Source organism: Pteropus medius, unplaced genomic scaffold, assembly GCF_902729225.1.
Source record: "Pteropus medius unplaced genomic scaffold, Ma_sr-lr_union100, whole genome shotgun sequence".
Classification (NCBI taxonomy): Eukaryota; Metazoa; Chordata; class Mammalia; order Chiroptera; family Pteropodidae; genus Pteropus; species Pteropus medius.
This window is the reverse complement of record NW_024350319.1, coordinates 8250545-8278262: the sequence shown is the minus strand read 5'-3', so window position 1 is coordinate 8278262 and position 27718 is coordinate 8250545. Positions and strand designations below refer to the sequence as shown.

Sequence of the window (27718 nt, the reverse complement as noted above, 5' to 3'; positions counted from 1 at the left end):
GAGTAGTTCCTGTTTGGGGTATATTGGTCTCATGGACAGCAGAACCATGGAATGCTTTTAAGATTCCACTCAGAAGTGGCACATGTTACTTGCACTTGAACTCCAGTATCAAGCCTGACAACAATGAAGTGGGAAGTATCATCCTCTGACAGAGAAGGGGTAGTGAATATCTGGAGCAATAATAGAATCAATTATATCTACTAACTTACTTTTGAACCCTTTGCCTACTAGGTCCCCACTAGGCCAACAAACATGCTGGACCTTGAAGGATATGGCCCCCACTTAGCAAATATAGTGACTTCCTTATCATTCTCATTTGGTGGCAGCATTTGATTTTCTGATATTAAAATATATTAGTGAGATAAACTCTACTTGATAATAATTTTTTGAAAAAAGTTAAATGTCTCATAAACCATAAGAATATATAAAATCTATATGTGTAAGTTAAACAATAATAATCAAGCAAACACCCATGTTCACACTATTACTTCTAACAAAGTAGAACACTATTGTCATATTATGAGCCCTCTATTCCTCCTCCATCACATCATCTACTGCTCCCCAGAGCGACCACCAAACTGACATCTGGGTTAACTTAATTCCTGCTTTCTTTGGAGTTCTACTGCTAATATGCACAAAATTTCAGAAGTAACCTCAAACCTAGTCTTGTCATGAAAGGATAATATTTCCAGGAAAAGATGAGCTGAATAGAGTCTTTAGGTCACAGTCTGGGCTTGTTTTTTGATAGTTTTAGAAGTTCCTTTTGAGGAATTCAGAGAGCCAGGTCATGAGTGTGTCCTTAGGAAAATAGGGTTCACTAGAGTCAGAGCATCTAGTGAGGTCCTAGTGTGGGCCAGCTACTGGACATCCAATGAGAATATGGTCAGGTGAATGAACTTCTGAGAGGAGAGTAGCAATTTCTCCATTCTGTGTTCATGACAAGTGAAACCATAGATAAGCATCTGAGGCAGCTTCCTGGGCCATTCTGCAGTGCGGTTAGAAATGCAGCATGGAGTCGACAGGCATCCTGGCTTTGACAGAACTTAGTATGTCTGTCTCCTGAGTCATAAGTCTTCAGTCCAACCTGGTCTTTTTAAAAATAAAAACAAACAAACAAACACTTCTGTTCTTTTTGGAATCCCTATTTTGGGATTCTCGTAACTACTAGACTGATGCTCTATTATTCTTAGCTTTTCTATTTTCTACTTCTTTGTCTTTTTATTCTACTTGCTGAGAGATTTATTTTATTTTATCTTCCACACATACTGCTGAGTTTTTTCTTCTACTGCTTCATTTTATTCTAAGAACTCCCTTTGTGTTCACTAAATGTTACTTTTAAAAAGCAACTTATTCTTGTCTTATGTGATTTTGATTCTTCGGCATTTGTGGAGACTTGCTTTGTGGGCTAATACATATTTAGTTTTTGTAAAGAATGTGATTCTCTAAATGTTAAGATCAGCATTCTATAAATGCTTACTAGATAAGAAATGTAAATTATGTCATTCATACTTTTACGTTCTTAGCATTTTTAAAATCTAGGTAGTTGCTCAGTTCTGAGTTCTAATGATAATTCATTCTCTGTAATTATAGATTTGCCAATTTCTCCTTGTTTTGTAAATGTCATGTTCTGTTTCGTAAATGTTGAGAATACCTTGATATATGCTGTCAGATTTAGGATTTCTCTGTTTTACTGGGGAAGTGATTATCATTAAAAAAAAGATCATCTTTATTACTTATTTCTTTTAGCTTTAAAAATCTATTTTGACTAATAGTTCTTTTTCTTATTTTCTTTAAATAAGTGTTCAATTTCTTATTTTTTTTAGATTAGTATTTAATATATATTCCTTTTACATTCAGCTTTGCATGTCTTTACATTTAAGATTGAGGCTTTAAATGTATTTATGCTGCATATGGATGCTCTCTGTTTATTTCAAGCTGAGAATCTTTGTTCTTTTAATAAGCGAGTCTAGTCCAATTACATTTATTTTATTTAATAGTATTTTTAGACTTAATTCTATCATTTTAGTTTGTATTTTCTACTTACCAGTTCTTTGATAGCATTTTAGTTCCCTCTCTTGCCTTCTATATCACTCTATTTTCATGCTTCTTTGCCATCTCCTTTTACCTCTTGTCTTTTTTGTTTGTTTGTTTCTCTTCTTCATTTTCACCTCTAAATCTAACCATCACCATAGGCTTAGACCCTGACACTTTTTTTTTATTCTAGATGTAGTCATCTTCTCACATGGCTTCAGTAGCTTCTAGGTGTCCCTTAGATTTGTCATCATCTCCTGGGCTCCAGAGTATAGAATAACATTGGCGCAGTGGTGTGAGTCAGGCACTTTTACGTTTAGTACTTGGATTTATTTTATTTTGATCTTGAAACGATTCACTTAAGGAGAGGTGGTTCTCATGACTAATTCACACATTAAATTTACTCTTTTATTATATGCGTACCACCCCCAAAGCATCCTTTAAATGTTCTTAAAGGAAAGAAAGGAGGAAAAGACAAATAAATATGGCTTGCTGGTGGCCCACCACCTGTTCCTCTATGAATGTGTAAAACATGGGCCCTGGCTTCTGTGATCTGTGTCTCTAGGGGATGATTCATGGAGCCAAATGACGAGGCATGGTAGATCTCATAGCTCAGCACATTGCTTCTCTGCTCTGTTGCTTTGTTTCATTTTGTTCTAAGACCTGCAGAGCTTTATACTGCTTTTATAGAATCTATGAGACTAGTTAGATTTTGCTCCGAGGTTTACTTTACCCATCTACAGAGTTTTGTGTTCTCACTCAGCATTGCTGGTCACCTACTCTACACAGCAGCATGCTGAAAATGTGGATGGTCCCATAAATAGTGTTTATAAATGTGAAAATGCAGATTTTCGAATAAGAATCTACTTAACATTTATGTTTCTCAATTAAAAAAAAACACGACAGGTTTGTTTTAATTTTTTATATGACTTGTGAAAGAGAGGGCAAATAACTTCTCTAGGCATGCACTAATCTGGGGCTCTCTCCATATCTGGTTGAGGCCGCTTATCCATCTCCTGGATCTCAAATGAACCCTGTGTAATTACAGATGACTGATTAGTAGGTCTTACTGCCCCTCAAATTTGACCTGGTTACAATTTAAGCCAATTTCTCCATTTAGTTACTTTATTTCTCATAAAGCATGACTTTTTCTCCAGTAATTTAGGCTCAAAATCGAGGATTCCTTCTTCCCTCTTCATTACACCTCAAGTTAATTGCTAAGTCCTCCAGATCAGAGACGTCCAATAGAAATATAATGTAAGCCACATACACAATTTTAATTTTCCAATAAATACATTAAAAAAGGTAAGAAAGAAATAAGTCAAATTCATTCTATTAATATATTTTATTTAATCAAATATATCCAAAATATTATCATTTCAACACATAATTAATCTAAAAATTTTTAATGAGGTATTATACATTTTTTATACTATGTCTTTAAGTTCATTAAATATTTTATACTTACAGCACTTCTCATTTGAATGAGCCACCTTTCAAGTGCCCAACAGCCAAATGTGGCAAGTGGTTACTGCTTTAGACAGCTCAGCTCTAGTGCCTTAACGGCGGCTCATGGACCTGATGATCCTTTTCCATTCTCACTGCTACATCTTCAGTTCAAAGACTTGCTACCTAACTCTTAACCAGGCTATTGCAATCATCTATATACTTATGTCTTGCCTCTAAATAGTCAAATAGCTCGAGTTAGCTTTTATTGATAATGACAAATGCTATGCTAGGTGCTGCGGGCTACCAAGATAATTAAGACTAAATCCTTGTTCTCGGAAAGATTGCAGTTTTGTAGCAAGAGAGACAGAAATATCTACAATTAACCATGATACATTGTGATGAGTGCTATCATGGTGGTATAAATATAGCACAATGGGAGCACAGAAGAAGGGAATATCAATTCTGAATGAAGCAAATAGAGAGTGCTTCAGGAAGAAGGTAGCATTTGGAATTTGCTTTGAAAGATGAGAAGGAAGTTAGCAGAAAGAATCAGGAAGCAGAAGGTAAAAGGCAGGAAGGGGAAAAAAGAGTAAGCAAAGTCCATTTCATTTTTAGTAGATTCTACATAATGATGTTAATTTAAACTTTGTAAAATAGTTTCCAACATGCTCCTCTCTTGTTTAAAACCTCCACTAATTTCTCTTTCCTAATGAAAGTAGGTATATTCTTCTGCCTGGCTGTTTTAAAATGTAGGGTTTATTGTTATTTAGGGGCATTGAGACCCATAGTTCAGGAGATGGTGACCATTGAAGAGGTGGTTTGTCATTTACATATATGTTACATATGCCACATATGTTAATTGAGGTTCCATCCAGAACGTTTGACCACACATTAGGTCACCGTGGCCCAGCTAAGTTGATGGACAAAATTAATTCTCACACCATGCCACATAGGGCAATACAGGGAAGCACCAGGATAGGTCAGAAAGCTGAGGGAGTGAGATGAAAACACAGGCAAGGACCTTTGTTACGGTTTCTGAGAAAAGGATCAAGACGGGTAGGGTAGGCAGCAGGTTTAAGACTGGATAGTATAAATAATTTTGGCAGGCTCTGGGGTGTAAGGACTATCCTGAATTGTCTGGTACCTGATCCAGGGTAATTAGAGCAGGGAAATAATGGCCTAGAGCTCAGGAGCCAGATAGCTGAGGGCGAGGGCAGATGTGGGTTCCCTGGTCTGGTTTTCATGTGAAAAGTGCTCTCCCAGGCAATTCATTTACTATATCTAGGAATTGGTTAGTCTTGGAAGAGGTAGTCTCCCCAGGGTCAGTTAGCTACAGATGTCAAATTATAGAATAAAAAAGACATGCTTAGTATACTGGCATTCAAGGGCCTTCATATTTTGACCGCTTTCCAGCTTTCTCTCTGTTCCTATCCAAGCCAAACTGAACTACTCCCTACAACCTGAGATCTTGGCTCCACCATTTACCTACCTCTGATCTGTGCTCTTTTTTATTTCTGCTGGAACTCCACCCACTTTCAAATCATCTATATTCTTTTTTTCTCATTATTATGTGCTATCATGTTTTTGCCTTTTGTTAACTTTTAATAAAATATAGAAGTTTATATTGAATGATGACACAATGATTATGCTATTTATTTAGTAGACTTACTGTTTGCTGGGAGTTTTGCTCAGCATTTTACATACATTTTCTCATTTAATACACACAATAAACCCCCGAAAAGAGAAAATTATTTCATTATATTAAAAATAAAGAAAGTGAGGCAGGAAAGGTTAATTAATCTGTCCAAGGTCACAAAACTAGTTAGTGGCATATTCAGTATACACACCCAGCAGTCTGACACTTAAAGCCTGCATTTGTAATCCTCAAATCCAAATTATATGGAATCTATTTATAAGCCTTTTTCTCTCAAATCTTTGATGACATTAATTGTAATTACTCAGATGTTTCTTTAACACAGACATTAGTTAGACCTCTAACTGATATTTCTGTTAGGAAGGCAAATGTTCTTTTTTTATGAGGGCCTGAGAGATAAGAAGGATATGTCATCATATTCACCCTTCCCAGCCCCCCTCAAAGGCTATTTGCTCTACATTGTATTTCTATACCTCGTGATAGGATTCCATTTCTTCCTTTCTTCAAAAGGACTTTTTTACTTTTCTTATTTCTTGTACTATATTACTATATTCTGCTTAGTATAAATATTCATGTATACATTCATTATGCTTTATTTCTACTCCTAGATTATGAAACTTGTTGAGGATAGGCATTTGGTTTTACTTACATTTAATTCAGTGTTTATTAGTCCTGTGTTCATAAACAGGTATTTCTTTATTATCTGTGCAACAAATTAAACACAATTATACTTTTTAGCTGAGGTAAGTATCATGGAAATCAATTATGCCTTTCTGATATAGATCTCTTTTCTCTGGCAACAAATAAAATCTAACAAATATTAGCTTTGCTAGAGAAGTTGCGCATTTCCTCTGTTTGACTTAATTTTTTAAATATATTTTTTTTCAATTTCCATTCTTGATATTTTTTAGTCTAGATTTTTCTCACCAATGGACTCAGATTTGAGAATGAAAAGGAAAACATCAGCATAATTTTAATGTATGGTAATTCAACGTATCTCATAGTAGGCTTGATTTATTTCAGACAAACATTTTCTTTAAACAATGTTTTTTGCTTAAAATTAGTGCTACAATTTGGTGACTACATAACTAAAAAAGACTTTAAAACAGTTTAAAAATACAATTCAACAGTCAAAATATCTTAGCAGATGGCATTGTGGAACAAAACCCTGAGAGAACGGAAGAGTCAAAGATGCTTCTGGGTGTCTGCAGGAGTTGGAGCTAAAAGGCAAACCTCCCTACTAAGAGGGTCAGATTTGGGGGCCATCTAACCAGAAGCAAATTTCAGCTGGATAAGTTCTAGCTCTTAACAGAGTTACTGAATTCATTCTGTTGGGGGAGATGAGGAAGGGAAGACTCACGTGTTAACTCAGTATCCTCAAATTCTGGAGCTCTGATACCTTCGGAAGGATTGAGGTGTTTGGGGGCATGGCAGGAATAAGGATGCAATATGGGTTACACGGTAGTAAGAAAAATGAGCAAGAACAAAGTGAGAAGAGGAAGCTTAATAAAAGCAAAGGAAGGAAGAGGAGAGAACAAGGAAAAATCAATGAGAAAGAAGAGAAAGAGAAAAACAAAATGAGTGTAGTGAGGATGCTATAGCTTTCTATTATAATCAGTTGCTTCCTGAACCTTTAGGTTATAAACACTGGAACACCCTTTCTCTGGCTCCTGTCAGAATTTTTTCTTCCTAAGGCTATCAGAGTCAACGTGGGGACCACCTGCCACTCTTTATGGTCAGGCTTTTTATTAATCTTTATCAAGGCTTAATTACCAAAAGTGGTGTTTAAATTAATAGGACACTGTGAGTCAATTTTCATGTTCTGGTTCCAATAGAGTTTCTATAAATATAGAAAGCTTCTGATTTAGAATGGGGTCAATCTACCATAGCTTTTGTTTCAGCAAAGGACAGAATATGGAATCTTTAATTGTTCCATGTCTGTGTCCAATCAAATCAAAGTTTATTAGGCCCTCTATAGGTGTCAGCACTGGCAAGACATTGGGGGCATAAAGGTCAGTAAGACACTATCCTTATCTACTAAAAGAGAAGAATACAAGGAAATAGTTTCAATGCCATGTGACTCATAGAGTTATATAGGTCTGAAGATTTAAAACAGGTCGGTAGTGTTTGTGCCACTACAATTAGTTCAGTTGCTGGACCTTCAAATGTAACACAAGAAACTGTAATAGTTGAGAGACAGTAGGAGTTAGAGAATGTAAAACATTTTACGTTATTTGAGGAATGTTGGACCAAATCCCATGGGTATTGGGAAATATTGGAGGAATTTAAGCAGGATAGTCACGTGATCTATCTAGTGACAGTAGATCACTCTGATATGCAGGAGGAGGGAGATTTTGGGAGACATCAGGCTAGAAAACCACTTAGTAGGGTAACCATACATCTCAGCTTTCCTGGAAAAGGTCTAATTTATACTCTTTTTTTTTTTTTTCCTAGCATAATTATTAGTAACAGATCTTTCACTATGTGTTCCAGTTTGGATGATAAATTCTATGGTCACCCTACTAACTGGAAGTTTATTGCAGGGGTCTAGGTAAGGTTTTATGATGTGCAGAGTTCATCAGGTCTTGGCTAACAAGAACAAGCACTTGGACGCCTCTACAAATCTCTTAAATCCACCCCTCGCACAGATGTGGCAGGGAAAAAAGAGATCCCAGTGAAAATGTAATGTATCATTTGAATGCTAAATATTACAAATATATAATGACTAACAGTTAACCACTCAATGAGCTTGCCATTTGTCAGATCAGATTGTACTCATCTGAGAAAGACAAAAAGAAATGAGAATGTAAAATCATAAGCAAGGAAGAAAGGAAGTGGGGAAGGAAGTCAGAAAGATAACCCTTGGTTGTTCAGGGGCATGAGTCCTTGCTCCTGTTCTTGAAATGGAGCTGAATTTTCTTGGAAGGTTTAAACTCTTGCTCAAGGATAGCAGAAAGGGCTGTGGAAGCTCGTTAAAGTTTCATCAGTCTGGGGTCATTATAACCTTGGAAGATGGTAAGTACAGAGGCAATTTAGTCAACTGAAAGAAACAATTGTTCGTTTCTTAGTGCACATATTTAATCATGAGCTGTCACTTGGGCCTCTTGTTAGAACCCAGAAAAGGTTATTTGGTGGCAATAATTGGGGAATATTTTAAAAAGGGATAGAGCAACCAGACCCAGGAGAAAAGAGATGTTGCTATCAGGAATACCCTTTAGCAGAAAAAAGAATATGAATAAGAGTAAACGAAAAGCATGAAGAGCTGTCATTTCCTTTATTTTATGTTTAAATGTTCCTCTTTCCAGTTTCTCATCTTGTAGGTATGAGGCAGGCCTTTTCTTCACTCTAATCCCACTATTACCATGTATTTATAGTAGTTATCTACCAGAAGCTCACAGGGCTGCCTCTGAATCCATGACACTTTAGAAAGTACTGCTTAACAAAAGGGGGATGCTCTGATTTCATCCGTCATATCATTAAATATTCTAGTGGGAGCTTGGAGCTGGATTTGTCTTAGGCTGGTGATTTTGCATTGAGCTGCACACATGCACTTCGCAGCTCCACAATTGCCCAGGCAAGAGGAAACACGGGATGATTTTGCAGCTGGGAGCCAGGACTGCCATCATCCCTTTGCTTTCAACTGTGACTCAGGGAAATGTTTCCAGTCTGCAAAGAATTACCTAGTTTGCTGATTTACCTTCATGGCTCCTGATGTCCCCAAAACATTTCTGTTTGGAAGCTCTCTTTGTCCGCAGGCAAAACAATTTGCTTAGATTTTAAATCTCGAATGTTCTATTTGAGATTTTAAATCTCAAATGTTGTCTATTTACACTTTTTAGACTGTCATTTGCAGAATTTATCATATTTACTTCCTCTGGATTTTGCTTCAGTGAAAGAATTGAATAAGATCCTCTGTGATGGAAGGGGATAGGTCTGGAGATGGAAATATTTTAGCAGTCCCCTCAGAATTTTATTTGCAGCTTTGTTTCTCTTTAAAAAAAAAAAAAAATACATGCTTCCAAGGCATCTGTAATTTAGTGAAATAAGACTCAAATAATTGCCTTGGATTACACAGAAAGTTGGTCTTTTCATATTTTTCATTTAGCTAAAAATTAATATTTAGAAAAGAGAAGTAGATTAAAGGTAATTCTTGGCTTCTATATAATTCTAGAAACTGGCAGAGTTCTTAATAAGCCCTTTTAAAGTCTCAACTAGCTATTCCTATTTCTCTGCCTCCTTCTCTTCCTTTTTTCTGCTTGTCTTTCCTTGTCTTCCTCTTAAAGGTTAGGCAAACACTGTGCTCATTCACCACTGTGAAAATACTTTAGAATATAAACTAGGAGGTAAGGCACAGGACATTTCTTTTAATCTCTGGCGTTTAAGTTCATTGTTTATTTTATGAATAATTTAAATTGGTCAATGACATAGAAATTGGATAGGTTTATGAGGTAGTTTTTTTGTTGTTGTCAGATATATAGTTTGATATTTAAAATCATGTTAATAGTTGGTTTTTCATTAAATTGAATGCTTCCTTTGAAACTGGATAATCCTAGGCATGTAACAATACATGTGCCTAATCTTCAGAGTGACCATAGAAGGGATCAAATGTATAAATGTATGTATCTTCCTTTTAATAGAATAAGCTCAGTGCTCAAGTGCAAAGACAAACAACTCAATTACAAAAATAATAGCTAAATCAAAATTAATGTCAATTCAAATTAGGACAAAATTATGTCACCAATATTTATTTAATAAATGTGATTTAAATTTTTATTTGAGAACCAGCTAAAAGAGCCAAGAACAGTTTCCTTTTAGGATTCTTGATATTTTGGTTGTATGTAAAACAAACACATGTGTGCATGCACACACATACATTAAATAAGAAGTGACAAATCGTGTACAAATCCCCAGCATTTACCTTAAAAACACAAAGCTAAAATATATATGTTATAATTATTAGAAGGATTTATTTTGTAATAGGCTTTACTTTTTGTGCACTGTGTAGACCGACGTTTTATAAAGTTTTTGTCGCTAGGTACGTAAAAATAGTTTTTTCTATTCTTCATATTGCAATGTCATTAGAAGATAATTAGTTAATAATCTCTCCCTTTTTTGTTGTTGTTGTTGATTTTAGGATTCAAGAAGGATTCATAAAACACCACTGCATAGTAATGCAGTTATTACGATGATCTATTTGGGGAAAAATCTGCACCTATCTTATGATCACCCAGACTTCCGGGATGAAATAAAAGTTTATCAACAGCACTGTGGTGGGGAAAACCTTTGTGTCTACAAAGGCAGACTACTCGAAAAAGGTACACATAAAATGTGAATTCTTTTTAATTGCTCGAAGTTGATGTTATAGATAAGCTATTATTGATATTATATCAAAATGAGTTCAATCACTCTATGAAATTATGCATATCTAGGGACTTATAACCCAGCTGCCTTGAAGTAAATCTAGATTTACTACTGCATGATTGAAACTGAAGCAGCAATTACTCTTGCAGATTGTGGAAGAAAGAATCTGTAGTGATTTAACCAGTAACAGATTAATTTTGGGATAGAGATATATGATCATTAAAATGTTGCACGAATAAACTGTCCCCCAAATTACAAGTTAATTATTTGGCTTGCCATAGTCGATTATATTATACATTATTCTAAGAGAAAAATACCAGGTTGGCAATTTGTTTTTTTGAAGCATGTCGAGATAAAGTCACAAATCCAATAAATTCACGGTGAATCACACCAAAATAACATGGTACAGAATCTGGCTAAATGAATTTAGTACATTTCCATTTTCATTTGATCATAAATCCATGTTTGTTAGTGTTGCAGAGGAAGAAATTTTCCTCTACACTTCTAAGTTCTATCTGGTCTAAAAATCGAATTGACATGAGATAGAGTAATAGGAGAAAATAACCAAATTTAATTATGTATATATCTACAGGGGTTCCATAAGAATATGGGCCCTAGAGACAAACTGGGCAGTTGAGTCTTACATACCATTTTGAAATAAGGAGAAGGGGTAGGAAACTGAGACTTCAAAGAGTAGGAAGGCAGTTCACAGGGAGATGGAAAGCAAATGTTTAGTAAACAAATGTTTGCTAGGCCATGCAGAGACAATGGGACGCAGAATTAACTTAGATCTTTAGGCCCTGATGAGTCTCTCCTAGTTCATATTATAGTATAGTGATCTGTGGTGATAGCTCCCTTCCTAGAACAGGCCCTCTATCTAAATTCTTTTAGGCAGCAGAGGGGAAAGTCAAAGATTTTTCCTGAGTCCTTTGTTTCTTAAAAATAACCAGCTTAAAATAATTAATACCCCAAAGAGACATGTTTTGGAGTGGCAAACTCTCTCCCCTTCATTAGCATAAAATAAATTTTATATTCCATATAGCAGCAGTCCCCAACCTTTTTGGGACCACAGATCAGTGCTCCTATGAGAATCTAATGCCTGATGATCTGAGGTGGAGATAAAGTGGTGATGCTAGCGCTGGGGAGCGGCTGCAAATACAGATGAAACTTGCCTCGCTGGCCCGCCACTCACCTCTGGCTGTGCAGCCCAGTTCCTAACAGGTCATGGACCAGTACTGGTCTGCGCCTGGGGACTGGGGACCTCTGCCACACAGGGTTTCACATATGCAATGGTTTTTGTCAGTATTTAGTTCTGTGGAATAGCAATTAAAAGTAACAGTTATTATAGGATTATATTTGTTATTTCCTAGTTTGAGAAACTGTTTAAAAAGTAATCATGTTTTTACTAATGAAAAGACATTTTTATTTGGGTCATCTTGATCTAGACTTGGGGGCCAAGGAAGGAGTTGTGGGGAAACACAGAGTTACTTTTGGCTTTCTCATTCTCCCTCATCAAGCAAAATCAGTGATATTAATTTTAAAAACTCAAGTACTTAAAAAGAAACTATGCATATTTAAGGATTAAATATTAAAACTTTCCAACATAAGAAAGGGTAAACACTTAAATGTTAATTTTAATATTTTACTTTATGAAATATATAAAATTTATAAAAAATAATGCTCAATAATGCTAGAAACTATTTCCCCCATTTTATATATTTGACTGAAATGTAATTTATTTTGACTTATTTTATCATAGCATTTGAGAATTCATTCCTTCTGTTTTGTAGGGGAGGAAAATGAGAGGAGGCCAGAGGTCCAGGCTTTCCAAGGTCACACGTACAGCTCTGGAAAGGGTCAAGAATAGATCTTGGCCCCTCAACTAGGTGCAGGACCTCTGCTCAGTACTATCCAGCCCCAGTTAGCTATTCTCAGTTGCAAAGAGTTTCCTACATTTTCATAGTATAAAGGGTATGAAACTGCTAATGATAGTGACATAGATACATGCACTTATCTTTTTTAAGTATAACTTTCAACTACTAATTTAGAAGAATTGCTGAAATTAGCTATAGTCTAAAATTGAAATTAATATAATGAAACTCTTCCTGGGTCTCAGATCATGCTTTATTCAACAAAATGCATGTATAATGTCTATTCGACTGCTGGAAACCATGATACATACAAATGAAAAAAGAACAAGACTTAGCTAAATGATTTTCTGGGAGACAATATACACTCTGTGATAAGAGCGTGAAACCAAAGGTTATGCGAGAGTGTTATTTGGTTAAGTGTTATTTGCATACATATTGATCTTGGGACTGGCTTTTTGTAATGTCATTGGACAGTCTAGAATAATAGGATGGGATAGGGACTTAAATAATTGAATCCTGTCCACACAATAATTTTGTCTCAGCTTGTTCTTGATTGCCAGGAAAGTAATTATTCAAAATTGAAAAGTTCGGTGACTCAGAGTTGACTTGTGGTTCAGTAATTTTAGCAATTTAGCGGAACTAAAAAGAATCTGCCCTTTTTACAAATCAAAACTGTGCAAGATTCAGTGAAATGTGAATAGTTTTTTTAGAAGACTTGTTTAAAAAAGGAGTGTTTAACGTTATGCTTGGAGCAGTAAACTCATTAAAAATGTGGCATTCATTAACTTGTCTTGCTTTCAGATGAGAAATAACAATAAAATTAATTATTTAGTAATGTGGCAAGTGCATCTTTTATTTCCATAGTAATTCATGATGTCTTGTGGTTTGATGTTAGACATCAAGCCATTTGTTGATTGTTTATTATGTACACCTATGAAGTTACTGAATATTTCTGCTACTTGCAAAGAATACAGTTCTTCATAGGCATCTTGATTTACCATGTTCATCATTTCAAATGAGGCAAACCTTGGCTTCCTAGGTTCATGTGGATACAAAGAACCAAATAACTTTTTTCTGACCCTCTTATAATCCTTTTCTTTTCTGCCTCCTTTTCTTGTATTTCTATCATCTGATCCTGTTGTACCTATTTGTGCATTCCGCATTGCTCCCTCATCCAAACCCTCAATGCTGTTATCTTGTCTTTTTGTGTGCTATTTCCTTTGTAATTCAAATAGGATTTTAAATTCAAATCTTACCCATCTTACAAGATTCGCATTAAGGCTGTGAAGCTTTCTCAGCTGATTTCTATTCTGGGTTATCCTTCTCTCTTGATGGCTACGAATGTTATTCACTTAAAACCAAAGCATTTCATTGTACTGCGACTTATAATAACTAGTTTTTACTTCTTTTCACTTATCATATATTGATTTTTTTTAGTTTTTAAAAATATCTTTACTGAGGTATAACTTACATTTTATAAAATTTATCCATTGTAAATGTACAATTCATTGATTTTTAGAAATTTTATAAAGTTGTGCAGGCATTATCATAAATCAGTTTTAGAACATCTCCACCACTTCTAAAATTTCCCTTGTAACTTTTGGTTGTTACTCTTCACTCTCACAGCTGGCCCCAGGCAACCACTGACCTGTTTTCGGTCTCTAAAGATTTGCCTTTTCTGGACATTTTATATAAATGAAATTATATAGTAGACAGTATTTTCTGTCTTGCTTCTTTCACTTAGCATAATGTTTTTGAGAGTCATACACTTATAGCATCTGTCAATACTTGTTTCCTTATATCAATGAATATATATTTTTCATTATATGAATGTACCATGTTTTATTTATCCATCTCCAGTTGATGGACATTTGTACTCTTTCCACTTTTAGAGCTATTATAAATCACACTGTTATGAATATACAAATAAAAGTTCTTGTGTGGGCATCTGTTTTCATTTCTCTTAAGTAGGTTCCTAGGAGATGGCTTTTTTCCCCTGAGTATGGGTCACACTTTCCAGTTTCCTTACATGTCTTTTAACTTTTTGTTGAAAATTGAACATTCTAGATCATGTATTAGAGCAACTATGGATTCTAGATTCTGACTTTTCTCTCCTGTTTTTGTTGTTGTTTGTTTAGTAACTTTTTTGGAACAAGTCTGTGAAATTATCCTCTCTCTCCTTTGGTATACAGCCAGTGATGTCTCTGCTCAGATTTTTTTAAATTCTATTTTTATTTTTTAGGCTAGTCTCTTAGGGTTGGTTGTCTTTGTATTTTATAGTTTAGTAATCATCCAGATTTGTCAGAGGTTGTTTTCAAAAACGTTGAGCCAGTAAAGCCTCCACCTTCTGCCAGTGGATCTGTTTGTGGGTGTGTTAGTTTCTTGGGGCCTGGCATTAAAAATGTCCCTAAAACTGGTGGCTTAAAACAATGGAAATTTATTCTCTCACAATTCTGGAGGCCATAAGTGTTAAATAAAGGTGTTAGCAGGTTTATGCTCTCTTTAAAAGCCCTTAGGAAGTATCTTTCCTTGCCTCTTCCAACTTTTAGTGACTCCCAGCAGTCCTTGGCATTCCTTGGCTTGTAGCTCCAATATTCCAATCTCTGCTTCTATCTTTACATGTCATTTTCTCTGTGTGTCTCTGTGTGTGTCTTCTCCTTTTCTTATAAGGAAATCAGTCATTGGATTTAAGACAAAACAAATCTAGGATGATCTGATCTTGATGCCTCTCTATTATATCTGCAAGGATGCTCTTTCCAAATTAGACTGAGTCCTGAGGTTCTGGATGGTCATGAGTTTTTAGAGGGCAACATTCAACCCACTACAGTGGGTTCAGGAGTACCTTCAAAGTTCGGGCATTTTTCAAGTCTGTACCAACTTTGATTTTTCTGCCAGGCTTTCTTATATTTCTTTTGTTCATGGGTGCAAACTTCCGGTTGGCCAGGGATGTATGAATAGGTTGGGCCTTCTCCAATCCGTGCCACTTCCAGTTAACCGAGGATATATTGAGAGCTAACTGAATGTGTTGGGGAGGGGAAATTTCCCTTTTCCCTCCTTTGGTTCTTTGAGCTAGTTGAATAATTAAAATGACACACAGTGGATTAACAAGGGAAAATCAAATTGAATAGGTACATATGAAGAATCTGCACAAACATACGAGATTCCAAAGACAATTAGCCAGTACGAAGTATATATATCATTCTGGACCAAGGATAAGGAGGATAGAGGTCTAGAATTTCAGAGGAAAGTAAGGCAATTCACAGCTAGATGAAAGGAACTAATGTTTGGTAAATAAATGTTTTCTGGGCCATGCAGAAACAATGGGACAGAGAAAACTTTGATCAGATGGGACTTGCTTGCTTCTCCCTATCACACCTAGTTCATATTAAACTGTAGTTATATATAATGATAGCTCCCTTTATTCAGTAGGTCCTCAAAATTCTTTTAGGCAGTTAAGGGGAAGGTAAAAGGTTCTTCCTGAGTCTTTTGTTTCCTGAAAATAATCAGCCTAAAATAATATTTATGCCAAAGAGACACATCTTGGAGTGACAAATTTTGCTGTCCTCCAAATGCATCTATGATTGTTTTATTGCCTGTATCTCACTGTAACATTTCTGGCTAGTACACTGGTCTGTTGCTTGCCCTAATTCAAACTAGTTTTGGTTTAGCAGAACCTCTGGCCTTTCATGTTAGCTTGCCTCTGAAATTGCTACTTATTAGTGGTGATGCCACTGGCCAGGTTTTTTTCTTCTGTTTCAAATGAAGCCAGCCCCCACTGACAGTGAAGCTGCTTGTTATTTATGGCTTGCTCTCCCTTATTAGAACTACAGTGACAAAGTCATGGCAGGTGAGAAGGATGGAAGCATACCCAAGCAAGAATGCCTCAGATTTCCACTGTTCTTACTAAAAGTTTAGTAATTTTTTTTTTTATGAATAACGGCTGCTCCATTTATTTTACACCAATGGTCCATTTTAAGAGGTAATATTTTAAGGGAATAGAATTTGGTGACCTCACTCCAAAAGTTTGGTATATTAATTTTGTCTCTCCTGTTAATTACTACTTCTTGAAGGAGGAAACCACATTTGATATCTTTCTAGTATTTTTAGTTCTCTTTAGTGCCTTAAAATAGTGTTTTTCATTGTCTGTCAATAATGAATAACTATTTTATAAATATTATGGAATGCCTTTTAATATTGTATATTATATAATCTTTAAGACTGCTCTGTGAAATGGGCAGATTGGGTCACCCCCTCCACCTCGCTTCTTCATTCACTCCTCCTGCCATCTCTATTTCATAGATGGGAATTCTGAAATGTAAATTTCTGGTCTGTTTTTTTCCACTACTCTATGTAGGAATCATTAAGTCAAGGTTGGGAAGTGTCATTAAAATTTAAAAGATAAAATTACAAAAGAATTAACAAGGGAATAAAGATCAAGTGTGTCAATTCTTATTTAATAAGTTTGAAAAAAATGGAAGAAATGGAATAATAATAGATGGATGAGCTCTTCAGTCACGTGAGTACCTAAGAGAAGGACAATCACATCTAGAAGCTGATGTCCCTATGCCTATTCTCAGCATTTCCTTGGTTGTACACTCTTCCTGGGCTGGGTACTTCGAGAATCATGGGTTGTGACACTGAAGCAGAATGGATCATATCACACGAATGTTCCATTCAGGTTTCTGTAATGAAAGCTGTCTAACTAGCTTTCTAGTCATCACTTAAGGAGTCCAAATATCATAAAGACAAGTCTATTTTAAAATCCAATGCATTTTAGTTTCCCCAGACACTATCTTTTCAATTTTCTCTTTCCTAGTTTAATTTACATCATAAAAACTAAGGCATAAATGATGAAAATTATCTTTTTGATAAGTCTGTTCATTAGTACACGTTGCATCTGATTTAGATTTCTTTTTAGAGGCACAATATAGTATAAACACAGTATTTCTAGATGATTCCAAAAGAAATAGGTTAAAATAATAATTCACCAATTATTTATTGGGGCCCTCCTATGCCCTTGGTTCTGGGATCTGGGGAAAAGAAGATCAGTAAGGCCAGTTTCAGATCTCACAGATTTCACAAACATGCAGGACAGCAAACATCAGGGTTCTCAATGTGTGGTCCCTGGACCAACAGCATAAGCAGAATGTGGCAACTTGGTAGAAATACAAATTCTTGGGCCCTACTGAATCAGAAACTCTGGGGTGAGGCCCAGCAATCTGTGTTTTAATAAGCTCTCCATGTGATTCTGATGCACACTAAAGTTTGAGAACCGCTGGTGTAGGCACATTTTAATATATTGTAATAAGTGCAACAATAAGAAATATGTACATAGCAGAGGCAAAAATAATTAACTCTATTATCAGTAGAAGTAGAAGGGTCCAGGGAGGCTTCTTTTGTAGGAAGTGACATTAGAAGTGTCAAGAGAAGCAGGTTTCTGGGTCACTCTGTAAAATATGGTTTCTCAGGCTTAGGTTTGGGGACCTCTAGGGTGAGATGTTTTCAGTGAGCCTTGTAAAGACTTGGAATGATTAAAACCTATTAATTATAAGCAATGGTTCTTAATTTATTGGTGGGACATTTGGATAAATGGGGGAGCAAGAAATAGCCTTGAATTCAGATAGAATTGAAAATGGATTGGAGATGCAATAAGTCTGCCCCATGTATATATGTAATAGGATGTTTCAAGTTACAACTAAAAATATACATTTATTTAAAAGCATTACTGGGCTCACAGTAGCCTTTGTCATGTACTTTTTCAATAGACAACATAGCAGGATAGAGGCATGGAATCTAGAGAGATGTTTGGATTCAAATATTAACTCTCTCACTTACTGTATGATTGTGGGTAACTTATTGAATTTCTCTAAGCCTTAATTTCTGCATCTAGACTAGTGATAATAATATTTCCACTTCATGTGGTTGTTGAGAAATAACACACCTGAGATAATCAGGCATAATACCTGGCCATAGGAAGTGCTCATATAATGTTAAGTGTCATTATGTTGCATATCAAAGAGCTTTATAAAGCCTTAGAGTATTTTTTATACATAAAAGTAATAGAATGTGTTTTTATGAATTAAAATCTGTCATTATGTTAAGAAAGCGATCCAAACCAGGGGTCCCCGACCCCTGGGCCACATACCAGTACTGGTTTGTGGCCTGTGAGGACCAGCGCCGCACAGCAGGAGGTGAGCACAAAGCTTCATCTGTATTTGCAGCCACTCCCCAGCACTAGCATCACCTCTCACCTCCACCTCACATCATCAGGCATTAGGTTCCTATAGGAGCACCGGTCCCTGATGCCAAAAAGTTTGGGACCACCGAATTCTAGACCATAATGTTATAGTTCTGTAATAGAAAAGTTTGATTTAGCACATGTTAGTCCAAAGTCAGTTGCTTTCACTAATGTATCTCCTTTTTAATTCCAGAGACCTTTCAGTTTATTTCCAAAAGGCACCATGGTTTCCCCTTCAGTCTCACCTTTTTCTTGAATGGGATCCAGGTGAACAGGTTAAGCTCCTGCTGTGAATATAAGCATCGAAAAAGTTCCAGACTTGGAGGCAAACGAGGCTACTTTGGGTTTGTGTCTGTGGAGAGATCATCTCCTTGCTACAAGTATGGAAACAAATGCCCTTTGGTAGAGGGCAAGTTTTGCTACCTTTTTCTTCTTATGCTTTGACTGATGCACAATTTGTTAAGAAAGATGTCAGTGTAGATGAGCCTAAAATATCTAAGTTAAAGGTTGTTTATTAAAACCCCTTGTTTAGTATTTGAAATAAGATAAATTAGATGCTCACATGTGTTTCATAATGGGAATAAAAGCTAGTGCTGTTTCAAATTCTGTTTCTCTCTGAATCTTCCTTTCCTCAGTATGCTTTTAAGTTCTGTTTCTGAAGTGAAGGAGAGGGGTTTTTTTTTTCTTTCTTTTTTTCTTTTTTCTCATTCCTCTTAGTATCTGGTTTTGGGCTGAGTCCCAAAACATGTGCAAGCATCTGGCTTGTACGGTTGGACATTATAGGTTGTGCATTTTATAGGTGTGCTTGCATTATGGTGTGGCCCAAATATCATTCTCATGCTCCTAGTTTCAATCTCGGGCATAAGAAAATGCACGATCAGAGGTAAGTTGTTTATTAGCTTTCATACTGGACTTTCTTTCTGAAGTCAGGAGACTCGCTTGCATGCTTTTTTAAATTTTTTTCTGAAAGTACTCATGGAGATTGACTATATGCTAAACTAGAACATGGGAATGAACTAACCAAAGTATCTGCCTCCATGGAGCCGATTCTAATGGGGAAAGGGCTAACATCCCAATAAACCCATTAATATATATCGGACTATAATAAGCATGATAAACACAGAACAAGTTAAGGGAGATATAAGTAGTGAGGCGGGGAGAAGGGTCAGAGGGTGGAATTATTTTATATAAGACGGTCAAGAAAGCCTTTTCTGATAAGATGTCTTTTGAGCAGAAAACAGAAAAACAGTCTTTCCTCTAGATAGTTTTTCAGGTAGAAGAAAAGTGTATATGGAGGGTAAGAGGCAGGAATATGCTTGGTGGCCAGAGCAAAAGTAAGGAATAGAACAATAGAAGATGAGGTCAGAGAGACCATGAGGCCAAGTTACGTAGACCCCTAAGGTCATTGCAGGGACTTTGACTTTTATTCTGGGAGGGATGCAAAGCCTCTAAGTTAGATTTGGGGCAATGACCTGTCATGATTTGACAGTAGCTCCTATGGGAAAAAATAAACTAGGCAGGTGAGGGAAAGGGTGGAAACTACTTTATTTCAGAAATGAGAGAATGGTAAAAAGAGAAATGACTGGGTTCTAGATGTATTTTGAGAGTAGAGTTTATAGAATTTATTGATGGATTGAATGCTGGACATGTGATAAAGAACAGAGCCAAAGATGATTAAAAAGTTTTTGGTCTGAACAACTGGAAAGATATCTAGTTAACGTGTACTAAGATGGAGAAGACTGTGGGAGAAAAAACAGGGTGAAACAAAGAGATTTTGGGTTTAGACATACTAAATTTGAGACATCTATAGGTTCTGGTAAGAGGTCCAAATTGGGAATATAAATTTGAGAATTATTTGCTTATAGATGGCATTTAAAGTCTTAAGATGGGATGAGATTGCTTACGAATTGAATGCAGATAGAGAAGATGCTTGAGTAATGAACTCCAGGTTACTTCAGTTAAAAAATGAGGGAGATAAAGAGGAACCAGCAAAAGGCCTAAGAAGGACAGGCGGTGATTAGAAAGAGAACTTAGAGAGAGTGGTGTCTTGGAAATGAACAAAATGTTTGAAGAGCTTGATCAATAGGGTTGAATGTGTGCATAGGTAAAGTAAGTGAAGAATGAGGATCAAGCATGATTTGGTAATGTGTTGGTTATTGGTGATCTTGGCACAAGTAATAGTAGAGTGGTAGGAATGTAAGCCTAATTGGAGTGGGTTTAAGACATAATTGGAAAAGAGTAAGGCCAGATAATATAGATCATTCTTTTAAAAGATTTCAACTATAAAGGATGGAATTTGGGTGACAGCCAGGGGGGAGGATGTAGGAGTCAAAGGAGGCTTTTTATTTTTCAAGATGGGAGTTATTACAATAAGGTTATATGCTGATAGATAGGATTGATACTCCAGAGAAGAAAAAAAAAATTAATTAAGCATAACATAGAGGGAGAAATGGCTAGAGCAAAGTGCTTAAGTAGACTAGAGGAGATGGGATCCAGGGCTCACGTGGGGGCATTAGCCTTAAAGGAGAAGAAACATTATAGTAACAGGTGGAGAGATGGCATATAAGATAGAAAGAGGTAAATTGGTGGATGTGTTTGGGCCAACAGATAGTTCTCTGTGGATTATTTCTTTCTTTCTTTTTTTTTTTCAGTCAAACAAGAATTTATCAGTGAGGTCAAGATTGAGGAAGGAGGGATTTGGAAGGTTTTGGAGAGAGATGAGATATGAGTCATCCAGCAAATGGGAGAGCACATGGTCTCAGATGATACAATAGGGGTGCCCAGGAGTACTTTGGACGCACCTGAAGTTGCTTTCTTGTTCCATCTCAAATATGCTTCCTCCATATTTGTGAGCAAGTCATTTAACACATATCTGTTTAACTCTCAAAAAATTATATACCATCATCCTTGTGCAAACACATCGCATTCTTTGGGAGTTGCTGTACAAATCCAAGCTATAAATATTTGATCCTAAATATTCCCTATGGAGATTCAATAATCGTTACCAAAATCTGATTCATGACAAGTTCTCTCCTATTCGATACTTATTAGCCTCTGTCCAATTCTTTATACAATTTCACTTGGTCCCTTCTAGCTTCTTTCTTTGAACTTTTCAAATAACAACAACAAAAATAGTTGTAGCATTAGAGTAAGATCTATTATCCTCAACTAAAAGGCTCAGTTCTCATAAAACATTAGTTTTCTTTATCTTTAATTTTATTTTTAAAAATTTAATTTTTTTTTTAATCTTTTGAGTCCCTTCACCTACTTACAATATTTTGTTGGCTTCATAATCATTTCTTCAAATGAAATCTGTGAATGTCCGAAGTAGAACAGTGTGGTGTCACTTGAATTCTCCTTGCTGCAGACCAGGTAAACGTCGAGGCAGAATGGTTTAAATAGGGGCAAGGATGGGTAGGTGAGTGCTGGAGCCTTGCCTGTTTGTCCCTGTCCCACTTGACACTACTCTGATTATTCTAGAAGTACCCATACTACAGAACTCCAGTGAAAATTGAGACCTGCCCCTAAGGAGACTGATCACTTATCATATTGTATAACTTTTGGGGGGGTCACATCCATAATAATACTTATGTTATTTTAAAGGGCTGTACATTAATTCCTCCAGTTCTTTAAAAATGAAATTTATTTTAATTCATTTAAAAATAATGATTCCTAGAACTTTTATTGCGATAAAATAAAACAGTAGGGAATTATAGTTCTAAAAATAATTAGGAATTATGTGCTTAAGGTCCTCAAAAAACAAGAAAACTTTGGCAGTGGTCACTTCCAAAGTGCAGAAGTTCCAAAACTGATCTTATACCTCACTTATGGAAACTATTTGACGAGACATGGTAGTTACTCTCAGTTACTAGAGTGAAACACAGGAAGAAGAATTGCCTAACCAAAAAGAATACAGAAAGCTTCAGTAATCAGAATCAACACCTCAAATTATACTCTGAAGCCAACTAGGTAGTCAGTGATGAGGAGAGCACAGATGTTACCCACTTTGTTTGTCCAATTCCCTTAAGCAGATGGGCAATAAAAAGTCTGTGCATGCAGTAGGGAGGCATCAAAATATCTACACAGTCACAACATAAACTTGAAGTAACAGCATAGCAGAGGCTCCAGATCAATGGATTTGGTATTGCCATTGATAAGGGAAGAACAGCTTGAACAGAAGGCAGTGTAGGTAATCATATTCTGTGAAGATTCATTTCCTTTTATTCCAAGGAAAGCATACTTTCCTAAGTATGTCATCATTACAGTTGGGAAGTATTTATCATACTTAATATAGGTGAGGTAAGTGTATTCTTATTATCTCATTTTTTACAGCCCAATAGCTACTTTGAGTACAGATCCTTTTAGCTTTATTTTATGAGGAGATATTGAAAAGTGATGTAACTAAGTTCTCGTATTTGCTTGTGGGAAGAATTAATTCCTATTTCTAGACTAGAGATGATTGAAATTCAGTAAAATCTTTACTTAAAAAAAGTGCCATTGAATTTGATTCACATTGAGGCAATTTTCAAATTCTACATATTATTTCTATTATTCCTAGACCAACAAGTCTTGACTGAATTCTGATCTCTTTTCACCTACCCATCGTAATTGATTCAGTTCCCCAATAGTTGTGTAACCTGGAGAGAGGGGGACATGTATATTTCTAGAGGAGGAAGAGAGTGGAGACTGATAAGTGCCAGGCCCCTGTTCCAGGTCATGAATTATCTCTAGACCCTGATGAAAACTTCTTCAGGTTCTGTTAGTCTCTGGTGGGGAGTGTGAGTACTTTCCCTGGTGGTAAGCTCAGCGGTCTCATGTTTGTAGGTATAGCTAGTCTCTTGAGAAGGTTATATCTGTAATCTAACCATGCTTTTGTACTTGAGTGTGAGGTGATGATGTCTAACAGACCTGAGCTGGAATCCAGCTCCATCACTAACCTGCTGGGTGAGTTCGGGCACATCATGGAACCCTTTATGCTTCACTTCTCTCATTTGAAAGTAATGACAATAGTTATTAATTAATTGGTCTGTGGGGGAAATGCTGTAAGATAATGTATATATAGTACACAGGAAAGAGCTTGGCACAGAGAGAATGCTCTGTAATCTTATTATGATAATCATCATCTTATTAATGTATCATCACTATTGGAATTCTTATTTTTATGTTAACTGAGAAATAGGAAAAAAGCTATAGAAGGATTCATTCCCATGATTTTTGTTGTAACTGATTTAAAAAATTTTAAAGTCTTAATACATTTAGATCATCTTCTTGGTTCATCAGATTTGACTTTGAATGACTTTATGCCCTCTGCAAATTATTGCCATCTTTAAAGAACAAAAGCTTATTGCCAGCAGAAATCACCAAAGATTGTGGTATAAGTTTCAAAAGGCGATTCTAGAAATAATAATGACACTTTATTTAAATAAATGTGAAGGCTCCTGAGGTGTTTATTTAAAGGACACAACAACTTTTGAATGTATATGTTTCTTAAAAAATCAGTCATTTATTTAGAGTCAACCTTATATGTCATTTTTTGTTGTTAGAATAATAAATTATCAAAGACTGAATGCCATCTTTCTTCTTCTGATTATTTTTCTCTCTGCTCCCCTGTGTTTATAAACCTGAATGTTCTTTTATCACATAATTCTCATTTAAGGACTTGAGTATGTGTGTGTGTATGTATATATATATATATATATATATATATATATATATATGTATATATATATATATATATATATATATATCACAAGTCCTTAAATGAGAATTATGTGATAAATAGAATGCAGAAATATATGACTCTAAGGCCAAAAATATGCTTTAAGGCACAAATTTTAGATTGAGACTATAGTTCTTAGTTGTTCTCTTTTCTTATTTATTATTGAGGGTAAAATTATTGAGCATTTGTCATGTTCATTTATAAGATTTTAGTATTAATAAAGAGGAAATAGTTTATTTTAAATTAACTATGTGTACGATAATAAAATATTTCTTATGATGTTTCTTACAAGAATAAGTGATTTAAAAAGTTTTGAGGTTCCACTGTGCTATACATAAAGATTAATAAACTCCTTATGTTCGTATTTTCATAGGTGCATTATTGCAATGGGTCTTGACAAAAAACCAACATCACCAAAACCTAGGAAACAAAGGAGTATTCAAAAAAGAGAGGAACTGGAGAAGGGTGAGGGGAAACTGAGGAAGGATAGAGCATACATGATACCAAGAAGGAATGAGATGGAAGGGAACAAAACCTCTGCTTCAGTCATTTTTTCAGCCGAAGAAGAAAAAATAGGGATCGAAGAAGTAAGAACTGCAATAGAAGAAATGCAACGTAGAGGAAAACCAGGACAAGTTGTTTGGGAAGATGACCATGAAAATCTATTTAAATACGGTAATGAATAATAACACAGGGTTCTTCTATTGTTGCTGCTATTCTTTTGCTTGTCTTAAAAATGTGATTACCAAATTTGCAAAAATATTCATTGTGTTATTACTCAGTGATGATGTTTAGGCAGTGCTGTTACACTGAGGAATCCCTGACCACCTTCCTTTACTGTTTTGCATGGAGTCCTGTGCACCTGCCTTAGGGGAGGGCAGGCCTAACTCCAGAACTGCTGACTGTGCTTGTGGGTGGAGGAGGGCAAGGGGAGTTTATGTCTGTGTGAACCAGAGTCCCTATCCACTTCTGTAGATAGAGACCATTCTGACCAAATAGAATTTTGAAAAATATTTGAATGTACTTGCTTTGGTGAAATTGATGCTTTGGCATCAGGTAGGCACAAGCTATATGATTATATGTTGGTAGAATATTCTTTAACTAGAAACAGCCTAGAGCCTCTCTGTCTGCCTTTCTTGTTTTCTTTTCTCCTCTCCTTTGCTCTCCTCTCCTCTTCTTTCCCCACCCCTCCCCTCTCCTTCTTTCCTTCTTCCTCTTCATCCTTCTTTCTCTCTCACCTCTCTCCCTCCCATAAGAGCCACACACACCACACACACACACCCGCACACACACCTGGCGCGCACACACACACATTCATAAATGTAGTGACGATAATAACAACAATAAAAGAACCAGGCACTGAGCACTCAGCCAGGCACTTTCCACATACTATTTCATTTTATCCTCACCATTCAATGTGGTGGATATTATAACCACCTCCATTTTACAAGTTGGGAAACTGAGGCTCAGACATATAGAAAGTATCAGAACTAGGATTCAAACTGTAGTTTTCTCTCTACCTAACTTAAGTTCATTGGCTGGGTCCTTATAAATGAAACTACATGATAAGAGATTAACAAGGGATAAACAAACAAGTTTATTAGTATATGCATCGAACATACACATGGGAGAACTCAGAGCTGAATAACTCAAAGGGGTGCCCAGAATTTAGACTTATGTGGCATCTTAACAAATAACGATTTAGTTTTAGAAAAGTGACAAGACAAAGGAAAAGGGCTTTGAGCTTCTAGGGGCAGCAAATTGTGAGAAGGCAAATATATGGGGATCAAATGGTAGCTAAGAGCTAGTTTTATTGAGATTTGTTATGCTGATTTCTCTTTTGCCATATCTAAAATGAAAAGGGTCTAGAGTTGTCTCCTTTGATTAACTTCAGTCCTTTCTGCTAGAGAGAGGAGGGGAGACACCTTTACAAATTTATGTCCTGCTTTTAGGCAAATAAGCGAAGGCAGCAATCTTTTCTTATATCTATTACTTCTCACTTGCCTTCAGATCAAAATAAAGTGGCATATTTTGGGGTGGCACATTCTGCTACCCTTCAACACTCAGGCTTGTCTAATTTCTGGGCTATGTCTAATTTCAAAGCCCAGACTTTCAAATACTGTCCAACTTGATATTCTGTACAAGCCATCCTTGAAATGACCTGATTCTGGATGATATGTCAAAGAATCAGAAATGGGAGCTGCCTGAGTGTCCCTCTTACACCCAGAAGGCAAAGCCTGGATTAGAGGAGTAATAGCCATGGCTGAGATGATGTGTAGAAGGTCTGGCATCAGGGAAAGGGCACATCATAGATATCTTCTTCCTTACATCATCTTGTTGCTGCCCAAGGCTTTTAGTTATCCAAGGGAATAATTACAGAACTGGTATAGCACTGGATTTTATGTTTGTTTATTACTGAAATAATGTATTCACATTATTTGTTTATTCCTGAAATAATGTATTCACATTATCCTTAAAGAGTTTTCACTCATAACACTGACCGAGTTATCTCTCTCCCTCTGTGATCCCTTCTCATCTCTATTATCTTAGACTGAGAATTTAGAAATATCTACAGCAGCACAGCAATAGCAGAGAGATTAACAAATGGGATGTTTTTTTGGTTTGTTTTAACTTTCAAGACATGTAGTTTTATTAAAACCACGTTCAACAGAAGCTTTTCATTTTCTTCATTTAGTTTCTCCTAAACCAACATGGCCAGGGCTATGGATAGCATACTTTATGCCTATAATACAGCTTTTCTGAGATCTTTCTTCTGTGTTGGATAGTTAATGGACTTTAATTGCTTGTTTCCATTAAAAAAAAAAAAAAAAGAAAGAAAGAAACAGCAGCAGCAAGGCGTCAGCTCTTTACAGCCGCTGATGGTAAGGGCAGCAAGAAGCTTGAGTGGAGGTCAGTGAGGGAGGGTTGCAGCTGGATTGATGTTGACCTCGTGTTGCCTCGCTTCCTCATTAGCAAGGATGGTAAACAACAAGCTAATTGAATTCTCTGTAATAAGGAAGTTGAAATGGGGGAAAAAGAAGAAATTATAAAAAGGACTTCTGAAAACATGCCACCAGTTCTTTCATATTGAAACTACATGAGTTGATGACACAAAGGAGATGTGCTTTGAGCTATAATGCTAATAGAGTACTCTGTGGTTAATAGAAGGCTAATATTTAGATGTGATAATAGTGGTGGGTAGAATAAAGCCAGGGCAGCCTTAAATTTCATATTTTTAGGGGAAAAAAAAAACAGAAGCTCCTGCAAAATAGGATGCAGAGACTGTTCTTATGGCTCACTACGTATTCTTTCAATTTTATGCTCTGCTTCAATAATGTAACTGTAATTATGTCCTAATTGTGGACATTTGTACTTCTCTGATTTTAATCAGGTGC

At 36.0% G+C, this 27718-nt stretch overlaps 1 protein-coding gene across 3 annotated transcripts in view; it reads left to right on the top strand.

Annotated features, from left to right (window-relative positions):
- ERICH3 (glutamate rich 3) overlaps nucleotides 1–27718 on the top strand; it is a 100074-nt gene that overhangs the window by 42327 nt on the left and 30029 nt on the right. For all 3 annotated transcript variants that reach the window (XM_039838601.1, XM_039838600.1, XM_039838602.1), the window contains exons 8-10: nucleotides 10269–10449; nucleotides 18798–18984; nucleotides 24697–24998. In XM_039838601.1, the coding sequence (XP_039694535.1) occupies nucleotides 10269–10449; nucleotides 18798–18984; nucleotides 24697–24998 (670 nt within the window). The remainder of the gene's footprint in view (nucleotides 1–10268; nucleotides 10450–18797; nucleotides 18985–24696; nucleotides 24999–27718) is intronic.